This window comes from Cimex lectularius, unplaced genomic scaffold, assembly GCF_000648675.2.
Source record: "Cimex lectularius strain Harlan isolate CLEC.00 unplaced genomic scaffold, Clec_2.1 scaffold4, whole genome shotgun sequence".
Taxonomy (NCBI): Eukaryota; Metazoa; Arthropoda; class Insecta; order Hemiptera; family Cimicidae; genus Cimex; species Cimex lectularius.
The window spans coordinates 320622-334998 of NW_019392723.1; the positions used below are offsets into that span (position 1 = coordinate 320622).

At 34.5% G+C, this 14377-nt stretch overlaps 1 protein-coding gene across 1 annotated transcript in view; it reads left to right on the forward strand.

The window, feature by feature from the left end:
* Positions 1–14377, forward strand: part of LOC106672133 (transmembrane protein 131) — a 34702-nt gene that overhangs the window by 4169 nt on the left and 16156 nt on the right. The window contains exons 3-19 of the mRNA XM_014403314.2: positions 1250–1275; positions 1359–1442; positions 2620–2743; positions 2799–2912; positions 2976–3098; positions 3154–3317; positions 3655–3835; positions 7298–7406; positions 7594–7847; positions 8767–8943; positions 9084–9314; positions 9372–9566; positions 11546–11759; positions 11827–12190; positions 12265–12480; positions 12545–12684; positions 12950–13137. Coding sequence (XP_014258800.1) covers positions 1250–1275; positions 1359–1442; positions 2620–2743; positions 2799–2912; positions 2976–3098; positions 3154–3317; positions 3655–3835; positions 7298–7406; positions 7594–7847; positions 8767–8943; positions 9084–9314; positions 9372–9566; positions 11546–11759; positions 11827–12190; positions 12265–12480; positions 12545–12684; positions 12950–13137 — 2904 coding nt within the window. The remainder of the gene's footprint in view (positions 1–1249; positions 1276–1358; positions 1443–2619; positions 2744–2798; positions 2913–2975; positions 3099–3153; positions 3318–3654; positions 3836–7297; positions 7407–7593; positions 7848–8766; positions 8944–9083; positions 9315–9371; positions 9567–11545; positions 11760–11826; positions 12191–12264; positions 12481–12544; positions 12685–12949; positions 13138–14377) is intronic.

The window sequence follows — 14377 nt, forward strand, 5'->3', positions numbered from 1 at the left end:
GTTTATGCATGATAATGCTCAGCTACATAAGGCAACATATGTTGCCATATCTAACTAAATCCTCAGCAAGATCCCTGACCTTAACTTTTACCTTAACCTAATTGAACACATTTGGGACCATCTCAAAAGAAAGGTTTGGTCAAGGGATCCACCTCCTACAGCCCTTGAAATGCTATAGACAGCTGTATTGGAGGAATGGGACAATTTAGCGCAGGATTTTTCTAAAAAAATATTTTATGAGCATGCCAAAAAGGATGGAAGTAGTCATTAAAGCCATAGATGGTTATATTTGTTACATTGATAACTCAGAACCATCAACTAATATTGACTTGTGTTTTCACACCCTCTATTTGATTGATTTCTCACTCTTCACTCCCTCTCACTGTGGTTTGTAGAAAACTAGACCCTGGGCAAAGTTGGCTAGGCCTCAAATGCGACAATACATAACTAATTATATTTTCTCCTGGTCATTAACACTATGGCCAGCACTGTCGCAGGACACACGGTTTAGTAAACCGGCCAACGCTGGCACACAATGTGAGGGATGTTAACTTCATTGGATGGTTCATCACTTTCAAGAATCTCAACACAAGGTTTTAGAAGAATGATTGACATGGCGTTCAGCACTGTAAAAGTGGTTCCAGAAATGCAGGATTCTTTGAATGTCGAACATTTGCTAAGTGTTAAGATGCTCGGCTTGGCATGTGCGAAGTAGTGTGCCTATGTGTACACACATGCAGGGTTTGGAACAGTGAATATATGTGCACTTTGAAGTGGACGCGAAACGGACAACTAGCAATGCAAGACTATTGTGACTATAGTGACTATTGTTGCTCGGTGGGTGACCGAGCACCCATTTCCACTTGTCAGGATTCGGTGAACCTTTTCTCAGCATTCGACGAATCCCACATGTCTGAAGCCACGTTAAGGTAAAGGTCCCAAGTTGGAATTACAAATTTAAAAAATGTGGCAAAATGTCGAGATGAGTCAGACAGACAAAATCAGCAAGGATAGGCAGTCCAAAATGATCAGAAATGATGAATCTATCGGTTTAACTATAGGTGTAATGATTATTCAGAAATCGTGCTATGAACAAATTTCAACTATATAGGTGTAATTTTGTTCAGAAATTTTTCAGGGCTGAACCATTCAAAGAGTGCTGCTTAAAAACAAATACTTTACCATTTCTATTATACTCTGAAGAATATGATATTAACAATTAAGATTTTAATTTGTTTTTTAATTTTAGGAATTTACCGGAGGCCCGGATTTCAAGTAAGTTATCCTATTACTGATAGTTAATCCAATCACTGTTTATTTATGAGAATTAATTTTTCAAATTTATTCAATATTTCCAGACTTCAAAGTGTTATGGATGAGTCCCTTTATGGTTCGAAAGTAAATTTAAAATTTTACCCTCCGATACTGGATTTCAAAGAAAGGTGAGACTTTTTATATCATTGTTTATTATTAGGTGCTAATCACGTATTGTATGTATACAACACATCCTACTTAATTCAGTCATTTTAAGGCATACTTAATTTGTAAAATTGTGGTGATAAAATTAGCTATGGATAAAATGATAAGAAATGACTAGGCTGACAGACTTTAAGAAGAAATCTCATACTGATATGAGCCAAACTCTGCACACAGATTGCACGAACAGATGTACATACAAAAAAAATGGGTGCTTGCAATTCTTGCATTGCACCAACAATTCAAGCTTTTGTAATTTACTATAAATTACTGGCAGGCCTCAAGAATCAATACATAGGGGGTTGGCAGTCTGGGGTCAGTCCTTATATCCATTCAGCCACCAAGGTTAGGCTCCAGAGGCTATCAACAGCTAGGTCCATTTCAGCACCAAATGAATGCAGTTGCTAAACCCATTCACACTCTCACTCACTCTTAAATACATTCTATTTACATACCATTCACTCAGTCATGGTGGTGGAGTACTCGACATTCCTCCATCACCCCTTTCACCTATGTATAAATTTAGGGTGGATGGGGCACTCAATATTCCACCTTTGGCCCTCTAACACTAGACATTTATGCTGATAAGTACATTCAGTCTCAACATATATAAAGAAACACAAGACAAGATATCTATTAAGTATTAGTAAAACAGTCCTATTTCCTCTAAAAATTGGAACAGGGGATCCAAATACTCCCTTCCAAGCATATCCCATATCTGGAGGCATTCCTACATGCTCTTTACACGGAGACAAGAATCTCACAAAGTATTTGTATTATACATTGTATATTCTTAATTCACTACTTTCGTGGTCCGCTTGACCAATTAATTCATGACAATTAATTAAGGTTTTTAGTTGAGACGAAAAAAAGTTAATGGCACGAGCGGGATTCGAACCCACGATCTTCGGCTAGATATGCCGCTGCTCTACCACTTGAGCTATCGTGACCTCCTTTTTTGTCTCAACTAAAAACCTTAATTAATTGTCATTGTATATTCTGAAATGCACAAAAGGTCCCAGAGCTTTTGATTATTTTGCGTTTACAAGCTAATAATGATAAATTAAAAAATTGAATTTCAAATTAATCCATTATAATATCCAGATAATATTCAAATTATTAATTCATAATAATATTTTCCAGATTTTTGGGTATACCGCATCATGAAAAGGTTACTATAGTCAATACAAGCTTCAACAAAACTGTACATCTCTCATCGATTTCAGGCAACACAATTCATTTTCACAGTTCCTTTTTCCAAGATAAAGTATGTACTTTTTTATTAATTTATTGCAATGTTACTCTAAACTTTTTTTTTTTAGTTGATCCCTCCTCTTGGCAACACATCATTTAATATTGTTTTTTTGGGCCGAGGGGAGGGAGAAATAGAGAGTAACTTGTACATTCACACTTCAGAAGGAAGCTTTAAATATTTGGTAAATAATTTTATATATGTACAATTTGGTAGAACATTAAAACGTTTTATTGTGTCATTTAAGGTTAAAGGTGAAGGTGTTGTCAGTCCTTATCGTCTAAGGCCGATTTCTGGGGTTCGGCTACCTTTGAATGCATCTTACTCACCCCTTATTGTTATGCACAACCCATATGCTTCATCCTTACAGGTTGGATATGAATTATTTTAAATTAAAACTTATAATAAAATAAAATTTTTATCAGTTGGTAGAAGTTTACTCGAGTGGAGGGGATTTCCATCTAGAGCTTCCTTCTGGAGAACTGGAAGGGCCAAAACAGATTTGGAACATTCCAGCATTTTTGACCAAGCCAATTATTAGGCTTAAGTTCCATGCTACTAGTCAAAAAAATTATACAGCTTATATAAGGTAATTGAATTTTATTTTTGTACTGTCCTATGTTATGAATGAATACTGTTTATTAAATAAAATATATACATACATACTATATTCAAAAAAGCCAAAGTTGTAGTCACTCTAAGCGTAATTTTAGTTGCAAATATTTTTTTAAAATTACTAACTTAAATCAATCTTTAACTTTTATTTGGAAAATATTATCAATCTATAATTTTTTGCTTATTTTTAATAATTAAAAAAAGTGAACAATCTAAATCTTGGTTTTACACACAATAATTTATTGCTATTTATTTATGATTAAATTAACTGGCAGAAAAATGGATAATAACTAAAACATTTCTTTTTTTAGGCTGAAAGTAGATAACAGTGATGAAACGTTAGTTATACCAGTAGATGTTGAAGTAGGCCCTACCTGCGGTTTGTATTCTTCTGATAATCTAATTGACTTTGGAATCGGAGGCACTGAAGATCCTCCAAAACAAGTTAAATTGTTCCTCAGAAATTCATGGAGGAAACCAATACGAGTTCAAGTTAGTATTTTTGTATATAAACATACACTCAAAGACAAAAAACCGGACACTTTTGAATTGAAACAACACATATTTTTTTGGTTTATTTCATACTATACAGGGTGAATTGCTACTCGTGCTACAAACTTCTCCAGTAGATTCTTCACCCTAAAATGAACAAAAAAGTTCATATTGTCCATGGTCCGATTCTCAACNTTAAAATAAGTTAATTGTATACGTATATATATTTAAGAAACGCACTGTGATCACATGTACCTGAAAAACTAAAAAAGGAGGATTTTATTGGTTTTTTAGACTTATATGAGATGCTGAGCCCCAAAAAACATAATGTACTTCTGTGCCCAAAACACCATGTTGTTTAATTCCCTATTAAGGTTTAAAGCCCTGAAGATGACAGTATAAAACCGTCGAAAGCCCGGCGAAAACCGTAAGGAAGTTTTCTCTGTTTTCACCTCTTCCGAAGATCCTCTGAAAAGACTTCCAGAAAAAAATAAATTAACAGAAATCAATATAAATTAATAACTAAAAATTGAACTTTCATTCCAACTCATTAAATTTACTAATTTCGTGGTCCGCTTGACCAATTAATATATTATAATTAATTAAGGTTTTTAGTTGAGATAAAAAAGTCAATGGCACGAGCGGAAAAATGGCAAAAAGGAGGGAAAATTCAAAGGTGCGTTTGAGATGGGAAGTTAGTGTATAGAAGCCACGATAGCTCAAGTGGTAGAGCACCGGCATATCTAGCCGAAGATCGTGGGTTCGAATCCCGCTCGTGCCATTGACTTTTTTATCTCAACTAAAAACCTTAATTAATTATTTCATTCCAACATTTAACATATTCATTTTGTAGCTTTCTCCGGCCAATTAACCCTTTTTAACTTCATGTTAACCTTTTATAATTTCAAATTAACGCTTTTTGATTTCCAAATAACCCTTAAATTTTCCCTCCTTTTTGCCATTTTTATCTCAACTAAAAACCTTAATTAATTATAATATATTAATTGGTCAAGCGGACCACGAAATTAGCGAATTTAATGATTTGGAATGAAGTATACTTCACTAAAGCTCTCCGTGGCCATTCCACTTGTCATCGAGAATCCAATCCGATTACACGACATTTGAAAAATGGCAAAAAGGAGGGAAAATTCAAAAAGGTGCGGTTGAGATGGGAAGTTGATGTCCGAATGGATCGAAGACACGATAGCTCAAGTGGTAGAGCAGCGGCGTATCAACTCGAAGATCGTGGGTTCGAATCCCGCTCGTGCTATTGACTTTTTTATCTCAACTAAAAACCTTAATTAATTATAATATATTTAATTATGATGTTTTGAAAGAAACATTTAATAAAAGATTAAAATTCTATTTATTACCTAGTTTTGCTCTTAATAATGCGTTTTACTTCCTCTGGCCTCATGGAGAGCCTTAAGTCTCCTAGACATAGAGCGAATAAGCGATTGGATTCAGTCTTGTGAAATAGGATCACATTGTTTAACAAGAGTGGTTTGAAGTTGTTCAACACTTGTTGGAAGCGGCAAATAATGTCTAACCCGTCTCTTTATCATGTCCCATAAGTGTTCTGTGGGATTCATGTCAGGTGAATGTGCTGGGCAATTCACTGTGATAATCACTTCATCCTCCAATTAATGGCTGACAATTCGGGCTACATGCGGTCAAGCATTGTCATGTATTAACATGAAGTTAACATAGTTTCCAGGAGAATTTTCTCTTTGCAGTCACAGATACATTTTATATGATAATCAGTTCGATACGGGCATGGACGTCGATTCTACACTATGCCATAACCGACTGTCTTTGAAAAGCAGAAAGAAAGCATTTTCCATATCTTCTCCACACACGGTTCTGGTGATCTAATTACCACAAACCAAATTGGCACTTTGTGAAGAGAATAGTGCCCCCCCCATTGTTCAAGTGCCCAAGCGAGATGCTGCTTTGTGCATAGTCATCTTTCTACTCAATATATCCCAGTAGTAGAGAACCTGATGCATGCCGTCAATAGGCTAGGCTATTTTCATGAAGCTGTCTGATGTTTTAGAGCTCATCCTTACATTACAGACCATTTAGAGTTGACTACCAATCAAGTAAGCCATTAATGGCAGTTCTGTAGTAATAAAACGATATATAGAAACGATATAAAACGAATAAAGAGCAATAAAACGATTGTCTCTAGCCATCATACATCGTGATTGATCACTACCTTCTTTTTGATTGGGACTTTTTTAAATGGTTTATTGGGGGGTTGATGCAGAATCAATTCTTTCCTCTATTGCGAACTAAACAGGTCTGCTGTGGAACCTCTTTATACCATACCTTGGAAAGTGTGCTATTTCTTATAAAACTAAGCACTTTCCTTGGTGTCTCTTCGTGGATCTCCTTGGAAGAAATGTCCTACCGAAGTGGCTGTACTATAAATGGGTAACACTTTTCATTTGCAAAAAATATGTGCCGATGTCTCTGGTTCCCCCTGGTAGAGCTGGCATGTTTCTGTCTGAGCCTTGCTAAAAATAGTTAAAGAGGGCAGTGGCCAGTGTAGAAACCTTTAATTTTTCTGAGAGAGAGAGGAGTTCTTTCACCTTCCATTTTGAGATGTTTATAAATCTCCTAGCTCTTCCCTCATACCTGGAGTATTTGTCTGGTGCTTGAGTTTTCTTTCTCAATCCATTTTTCCAGTTCCAACTTAAGCACACACTCTGGAGTACTTAGTTGTGGTTCTGGTCTCATGGGTGAGAGGGTTGCCCTTTTGAGACTTCTGGTGGCTCTACACTGCTGTAGACCATCGAGGATGGTAGAGCGTGGAAAACCTAGGACTTGGGCTATGAAACTGTTGCTGCATCCATCATTGGCTAAAGCAACTTCTGGGCAAGTTCTTCTCAACTTAAAACCTATTAATATTTAATTTTTTACTGAAATTTATTGTTTCATTAAAGAAAACAATTTAAAAAACCAGTTAACTCACTCGACAAGTTGGCTCTGGAAAGGATGAAATTGAAATTTATTTGTTATAATATAACCCATTTAAGCTAAACGATAAGTTATTAATGTTGTATTTACATTTTAAGTCAACTATTAATCTTTATACATAGTTATGAAAAATAAACAAATAAATACAAGTGTCCGGTTTTTTGTCTTTCAGCATATAAATTAAGTGTATAAATGTTTTCATCAGTTATCAGTTTTGTTTTTTTATTTGATATTTATGCAAAGAAGGTTGAGAAGAAAAAGTAGTGTCACAAGTGGGACTCGGAACGCACGACCCTCAGCTTTACGACCCTGGTGCTCTACCACTTGATCTATCGTGACTTTGGTCCCCGAGACACCAACTCCTTATCTCAACCAACTACTATTTAAATTTACTGCCAATATATTTGTACAAATATTGATGTTTTACTCCTAATCTCTACTGGCTCGTTGGAATGTTAAAACTATTTCTTTTCTATGCAGAATGTTGTTGCAATCCCTTCTTCAAAAGCATTGAGTATTGACTTCCAGCCGGTCAAAATTCCTCCGGACACAAATATTCCAACACAAGCAGCTGTTTTAACTTTTGACTGTAAGTAGCCTTTTTCATTGTCAGTTTTGTGTTGAATTAATTTCTTCTTTGTTGTTGTTCTTGTTCTTTTAATTTTGGAAGTTAGTAATGTTTCTGTTGAGACAGTTATTTTATTTTTAGAAATTAAAAAATTATAAACTTTTTAATGAACTATTTTTCTCCATTTTTATTGAATATCATTTCACAGGGAAAGCAGCGCACGAAACTGGCCATTCTAGCGGCAGAGTTATTGTTAAAAGCGCTCAAAATGGCCAGAAATTTGTGATGACTTATTCTGCTACAGTGTTAGATGGTGGCCTTCATTTTAACGGGAGTCAAACAAAGTTTCAGTCTGACAGTGAAGACATATATTGGAGACCGATAACGTTAACTAATAATTACAAAATCCCAGTGGCAATTACAAATGCATCATTAGCCGATGCTGTTCAACCTTTTTTCGAGGTACATAGTTTATAAACACTTTTAGAATTATGTTTTGTTTGTCTTCAATACAAAAATAAACAAACGCATTATATACTTTAGCAGATATATTTATCACAAATAGTACTTATTACTTTTTTCAAATTATCCAAGAGGTTTAATACATAAGTTTATTTTATGTTAAAATAGTTAGTCTTTTTAATTTTTTTAAATAGTAGTTTAAAACATTGGACAGTTAGAATGTTGAATCGGTGACTCGTCACTAAGCTTTCAGGATTCGAACTCTGAGTTTATTACAATTTTTTTTCACTATCATCAAACTGTATTGAGATTTGGCAAAAAACCTTTAGGCAAGAAAATGACATGATATTAAGAACCTCAGATACTGGTCAATTGAATGAGACAGTCGTTTTGCCTAGCTAATCGGAAGTCAATCAGACCACGAAATATAGTCGATTTATATTAAGAACTTGAGAACTTATTTTGCATATGTGTCAGACTACAATTACTTCTGGCAATGATGAGGTGTAATACTATATACAATAAAGATATGAAAGACTGCAGAATGAAACCTAANTTTTAACGAGGGTTCGCAACAGAGGTCATATCAACCCTCGGGGTACCGGGGTTTTTGAAAAAAAGCCCATTTGTAAGTATGTCGGGTTCGAATGCAGGGCCGCTGGATTCGAACCCGGGGCCTTTACCTTACAGTAATGAGCGCTGTGTCAACGCCTAAACCGTTGCGGCCACCGAAAGGTGTACAAGAATACTAACAGTTCATCTTAATGATGTAAATGGATCTAGTTACTGTTAGCGACTCAGAATACTGTAATAATAATAAAAGTCCAATTAATATACAGGGCAAATTTTGATAGGGCTTGATTTAAAAAAATAAATATTTTTACAGTTAATGACAAAAGTGAAACCTGTTGGCTCTTAGATTTCAGATTTTTCTCCCACTGTTATATACCCAGGGCAGACAGAAAATATCCTTTTTCTAAATGTCAAAGATGGAAGACTTCCTCATAGGCTTAAATTGGAATCAACACTGACTATTTTCAGCAACGTTTCGATACTCCCTATACCTATATTGTGTTACGATGGGAAGTTAATAAAGGTAACGTATCTCTGGCTATTAATTTAATTGTAAATATGGCTTTTATATTTAAACTAACAGCAGTTTTGTATGTCATTAAGGTTTAAAAATAAAAGTCATAAATATATAGAAAAAGATGATAACATTTTAAAATTTTCTAGGTTTTGCCATCTGATGTAAATGATACAGAATTGTATTTAGGAACTGTAGGAAGTGGGAGTACACAAATTGTTAATTTTGCTTTAATAAACGAAAATCCAGTTGCTGTTCAAGTCAAATCTTTATTTATAAACATTGCCAAAAGTTCTGTGAGAGTCGTAGCAGTTGAAAAGGGAAACTACTCAGTAGCGACTCTTGCCATTTCATCAGACGATTATAATATGACATTAAATGTGAGTTGTTTATTACAAACCGTTATTCAGTTATAAATATATGACTCTGTATTTCAGGAACCGTACGTTGGACCAGGATATTTTTGCGTTATTCAAGTTTTGATACCTGTAAGCCAAGAGACCGGCCGATTACAGGGTGACGTTACCATTGAAACTGAATATGAAACAATAGTGATTCCTTTGTACATGAGGATTGAACATGGTAGCCTTAGCATCATCACAAATCCAGTAGAGTTTCTTGATTGCTTTCCGGTAAGAAAATAACCATTTTATATATAATTGGTGGTTAAGGTGTCCAACTTGTATTTGAGACAGTAGCAGTTACATACAGTTCCTTGTACATAGCCCATGGAATTTTAATTGAAAATAATATGAAATCAGTATTATAAAGTGGTTCAACACCTAACTAGTTAACCAACCTAAACTAAGTAGTTGGACATTAAGCCCTCCTGCATGTAACTACTTCACTTTAATAATTATTAATAACTCTTTACTTATGATAGGACCCGACAGTAAAAAAGTGTTTTTACTGCTATAGTCCTAATTTTAAAAACATTTATTTTCTCTGATTTCAATATGTCTTTAGAAGCATCATATGCTAACTATAAGTGTTGAAAATAATTTTGATATTTGCCAGTCAAATACAAAATATATTGGTCTGTATCTTAAATAATAAGCTAAATCCTAACTACAGCTTATAGACTTGTTATTGGTGACACTTAAAAAAGGGATTAAAAGGTTTTCTTTCAGCCCAGATCCATCTATTTGAAACCCAAATGTCACTAAATGTTAACAAAGTTCACAATTAAATTTAAATTTTTTTAAGGCATGGAGGACCAAATTTTATTAACCAGGGTGCCCATATTGCCATTTCTCTCTGGAAGATGTTTAATTTTTTAAACATTCATCTCTGTATGGTTACGGACAGTATGAGTTATATAGCCCAAATGGAATATTTCCATCCTAACTCTGCGATTACCTGGTTATTGAATTAATAAATTAATCTTTTAATCTCAAATCTAAAAATAAAAATGTAGCTTTTTGTTGGAGTCAGGGACACTATCACATACAATATAATGTATATATAATGAGAACGTTGATTTACTTGCCAAATATACTACAGTCCACACAGAACCTCATGAAATCACATTTCCAAAAGCTGATGCTAAAAGATTCTTTTAGCATTCTTTTTTTTATCCAAATGGAGAGAAAAATGATGAGCAAGGTGTAATATATGTCAGTTGGATCGATCTACAAATCTATGTTCCCCCAACCAAATCGTACCCCTTGGTTTTCAGGCATGATTGGAAGTAAAAGTTTCTATCCTACGATATCCCGAATCCGATCAAATCACTCCATATGCAGTGCTTACTTAGATAGGAGTAAACTGAGACCATCTAATTGTGTGAACTGTGATGAGACAAAAAGTATCAAACAGTGTTTTATTTTGTCCTGAGTATGAGAAGGAAAGATTTTTTTGACTGATAACTCAGAAGAAGTTAGCAAAGCTTTCAGTTAGGAGAGTGTTTTGGCTATGGGAAGTGACCAGGCAAACCATCACCAAACAACTGTATTATTATATAGGTTTTTTCAGCATTGTGAAGGAAGAGCTAATCTTTGGGAAGGTGTGTCAAGCTGCGCCTGGCTGGGGGGGGGTCTGTCGTGTGCTGTGGGTTGGTCACTTCTGTCTTTCTGGGAGTACCTTGGTGTTCTGGGTGCTGTCCCCAGACTGTGGGGGAGATGTGGACTTTGTGTGTCGTGTTGACCCAGTGGGGCACTCTCAAAACGACACACAATAATGACACATCTACACTGAAAACAAACATTTTGAGTCCGGAAGATGATCTCAATAAAGATTGAACGTCGCATAATAAAAAAAATGTTTTTCTAAACACACGTCACAACAGACCGCATCTCACAATCTCCAAATAATCATTAACTAACGGTTATTAAACACCACCCATATTTACACATGGTATTCAGAGGGTTGCATTATAAAGGGTGGTTAGGAAAATTATGGTTTTTGTTGGGAGTTTATGAAGGATTGAGTAATGAGGTAAAATCCAGAAGCTTCTAGGTCGTAGATTTTTTTTTGGTTGAGTGTGAAGGTCTTGTAAGTATTCTTGGAGTTGGCAGACTGCCTCAAACAAAATAGATTTTTCTTATTTTAATATTTAAAAAGTGTTAATTATCATCTGTGTTAAATTATGCGATATTTGTTTTATTTTCAGAGTGCAGTGTGTGCTGCAGAAGTAAGAGCAGAGTCAAACTTTTCTGTTGGAATGGCGATAACCAGCGTTGCTAGTATCCCACACCATCCGAGGCTTGGGTTCATTCCAGTTTCTCCTCCTTTGATTCCACCACAGACAAACACTTTTCTCGGTCATATAACATGGGATATGTCTGGAGTCGAATCATATCTTTCCCCTCATTCTCCACTTCCAGGTTAGGATTTTTACCTCAATGGTTTAAAAGCATTGGAATTTAATGTGGTATCACTTTTTGATTCTAGGTACCCAGAGGTGGTTAGACACGTTAACGTTACCTAGTCACATTCGTGAAATTGATATAAGCCTATTAACCAAACATTATGAACAGTATCAAAATATATCTTCAGACCGCATTGAACTCTCTTTGCGCTTGGATACCACAGAAGTTCGTAATTTAGGATTTAAAGCAATAATTCGACCTGCTTGGCCTTCTGTGATTCCAATACCAACTAGAACTATTAATTTTCCATTGACCCAAGTAGAAACTATTTCTTACAAGCAATTGACCATAATCAATCCAGCATCAAAACAACCAGTTGTGATACAACTTCTGCTTGATTCAAATTATCCCTTGGCACAAGGCGTCCTTAACGATCTTCCTCTCAGGTATTTTTTTAACAATCCAGTTACTTTCAACCATGGCTCTTTTAGAATAGAATAATAGTACTTGTCCGCTTTAGTTTAAGGCCTTCCATTAATATGAGCTATGGTTCAGTTCTGAATGAAATGAAAGATGTGTTTCATGTAGTAATAAATGATGATTTACCAATTCCTCCTGGAACTCAGCCTCATAAAAAGTCAGTGGCTTTTATATTGAAACCATTGGCAAATGCGACGGTGACTATCGCTTTTAAACCTGAACATGCTGATTTAAGCACATCTATTCTACTTATTAGGTATAGCTAGAGTGGGTAAGCGATGGTAAATATTTAAATTAAAACGTAAATAAAATTGTTTCAGGAATAACTTAACGATTCTGGAAGCAGTACAGTTGATTGGTACCGGAGCGTACGCTCAATTGAAGCTTGGTAATCGAAAGCCTGGCAGTTCCATGCCATTGTTCTTCGAATTGTTAGAAAAACATGCTGTCGAATGCGATCGTAAGTTGATTCTGATATATTTGCTTTGTCTGTTTCATTCAGACATATTTATATTTGTTAATTATGTAAATTTTGAATAATAGTTTCAATGTCCTGATAAAGAAACTGATAGTTTTCTTTTAAATTGGGCTTAAACCTGATTTTTAATAATAATGAAGGGCTGATATTAATTATATTCAAGAATAATATAGATTTCTACTGAAATATGATTATTATATGGTTTGTTTCTCTTATTTAAAAAAATATAAATGTCATTTATTTACAGGATCGCAAGGGAGTAAGTCGGTGGGTTCACCAAATTTAACAGTAAAGCGATCCTTTACTGCTAGAAATACTGGTGCTTTGCCATTGTTTATACACGTATTTGCTATTAATGGTCAATATTGCCAAGGGTTTGGCTTCAAGGTCCTGAATTGTCAGCCGTATTTAATACCACCAAATTCTTCTAAAAAGGTAATTAATAAATTATTATTGCATGATTTCTCTGTGCCTACGGTTGACCGGGCAGGAGAAAACCTGAAATATAATTGTTATTAAGTGAACATGTTTACTGTTGTGTGTTGTCGCAAGTGACAACAGACAACCCAGCGAGAATAGGCAAACTGAAATGATCGTTAGTGGCCAGAATTCAAACTATTGTCCTTATTTATCAGCATTAGGTAGGTGGTGTGTGAATCTGTGAATACAATTGATTTTTAAAATTTAATTATGAATGGGAAAATCTGGACTTTTTTCATTTAAATATAAATGATCAAGACGAATCATTTTAGCTTTACATGCATATGCTATTTAAGTATTTATCGGATTTGATTATTTGGCCTATTGTACTTTTCCTAGTCTGAGGGGGGCGATTGAACCCACTATCGTAGGGTTTACAAGTGGAGAATCATCTAACCACTTGACTAGCACAGTCCCATTTTATTACTTATATGTCAAATTTATTTGTGATAATTAAAAATAATTAGACACAATTGTAAAACTATTATTTCACAAAATTTATATATAAAATATATTTTTGAAGCATATTAAAATAAATAAATTAGGAATAAGTGATGAAAAATTATGATTATTTAAAAATACAGTAATTATTTTCATATTTACTACTTATTAACAATTATTTACAAAATGCTTCACTAATTATTTAGGATTAAAAAAAAAAAAAAAAAAACGCAAGGGAGTAAATGGCCAAAAAGCTGTCCTCCATTATAATATGTCCTTCAAATAAAATTGAGAAACACCACTCACCTATTATGGGGAACAAATGTAATTAAAAAAAAAATTCTTCAAAAAATTGTACAAAATGTACAAAAGATCAAATTTAATAACGATGTGTGGTGATTAGTGACCGTTAATCGATAATTATTCAGAAATCGTGAGATGCGGGCTGGTGTGATGTAGGTTTCAGAAAAACATTTTCTTTATCGTGCCAATGTTTCGATCTTTATTTCATCTCTTAACTTCAAAATAGCTTTCAAAAATTATAAAACAATCCACACTTTTTTCCAAAATTAAAGATCCCCCACCAATAACAAATAAATCTGACGTAATCTACAAGATCAACTGTTTAAACTGTCCGGCAACTTACATCGGTCTTACATCCCAATATCTGGACAAGAGAGTAACATATCTATGATTGCAAAAAACCCGAGCAAAATCTTACAGCACTCGCTACCCACCATTTTGAACACCAACA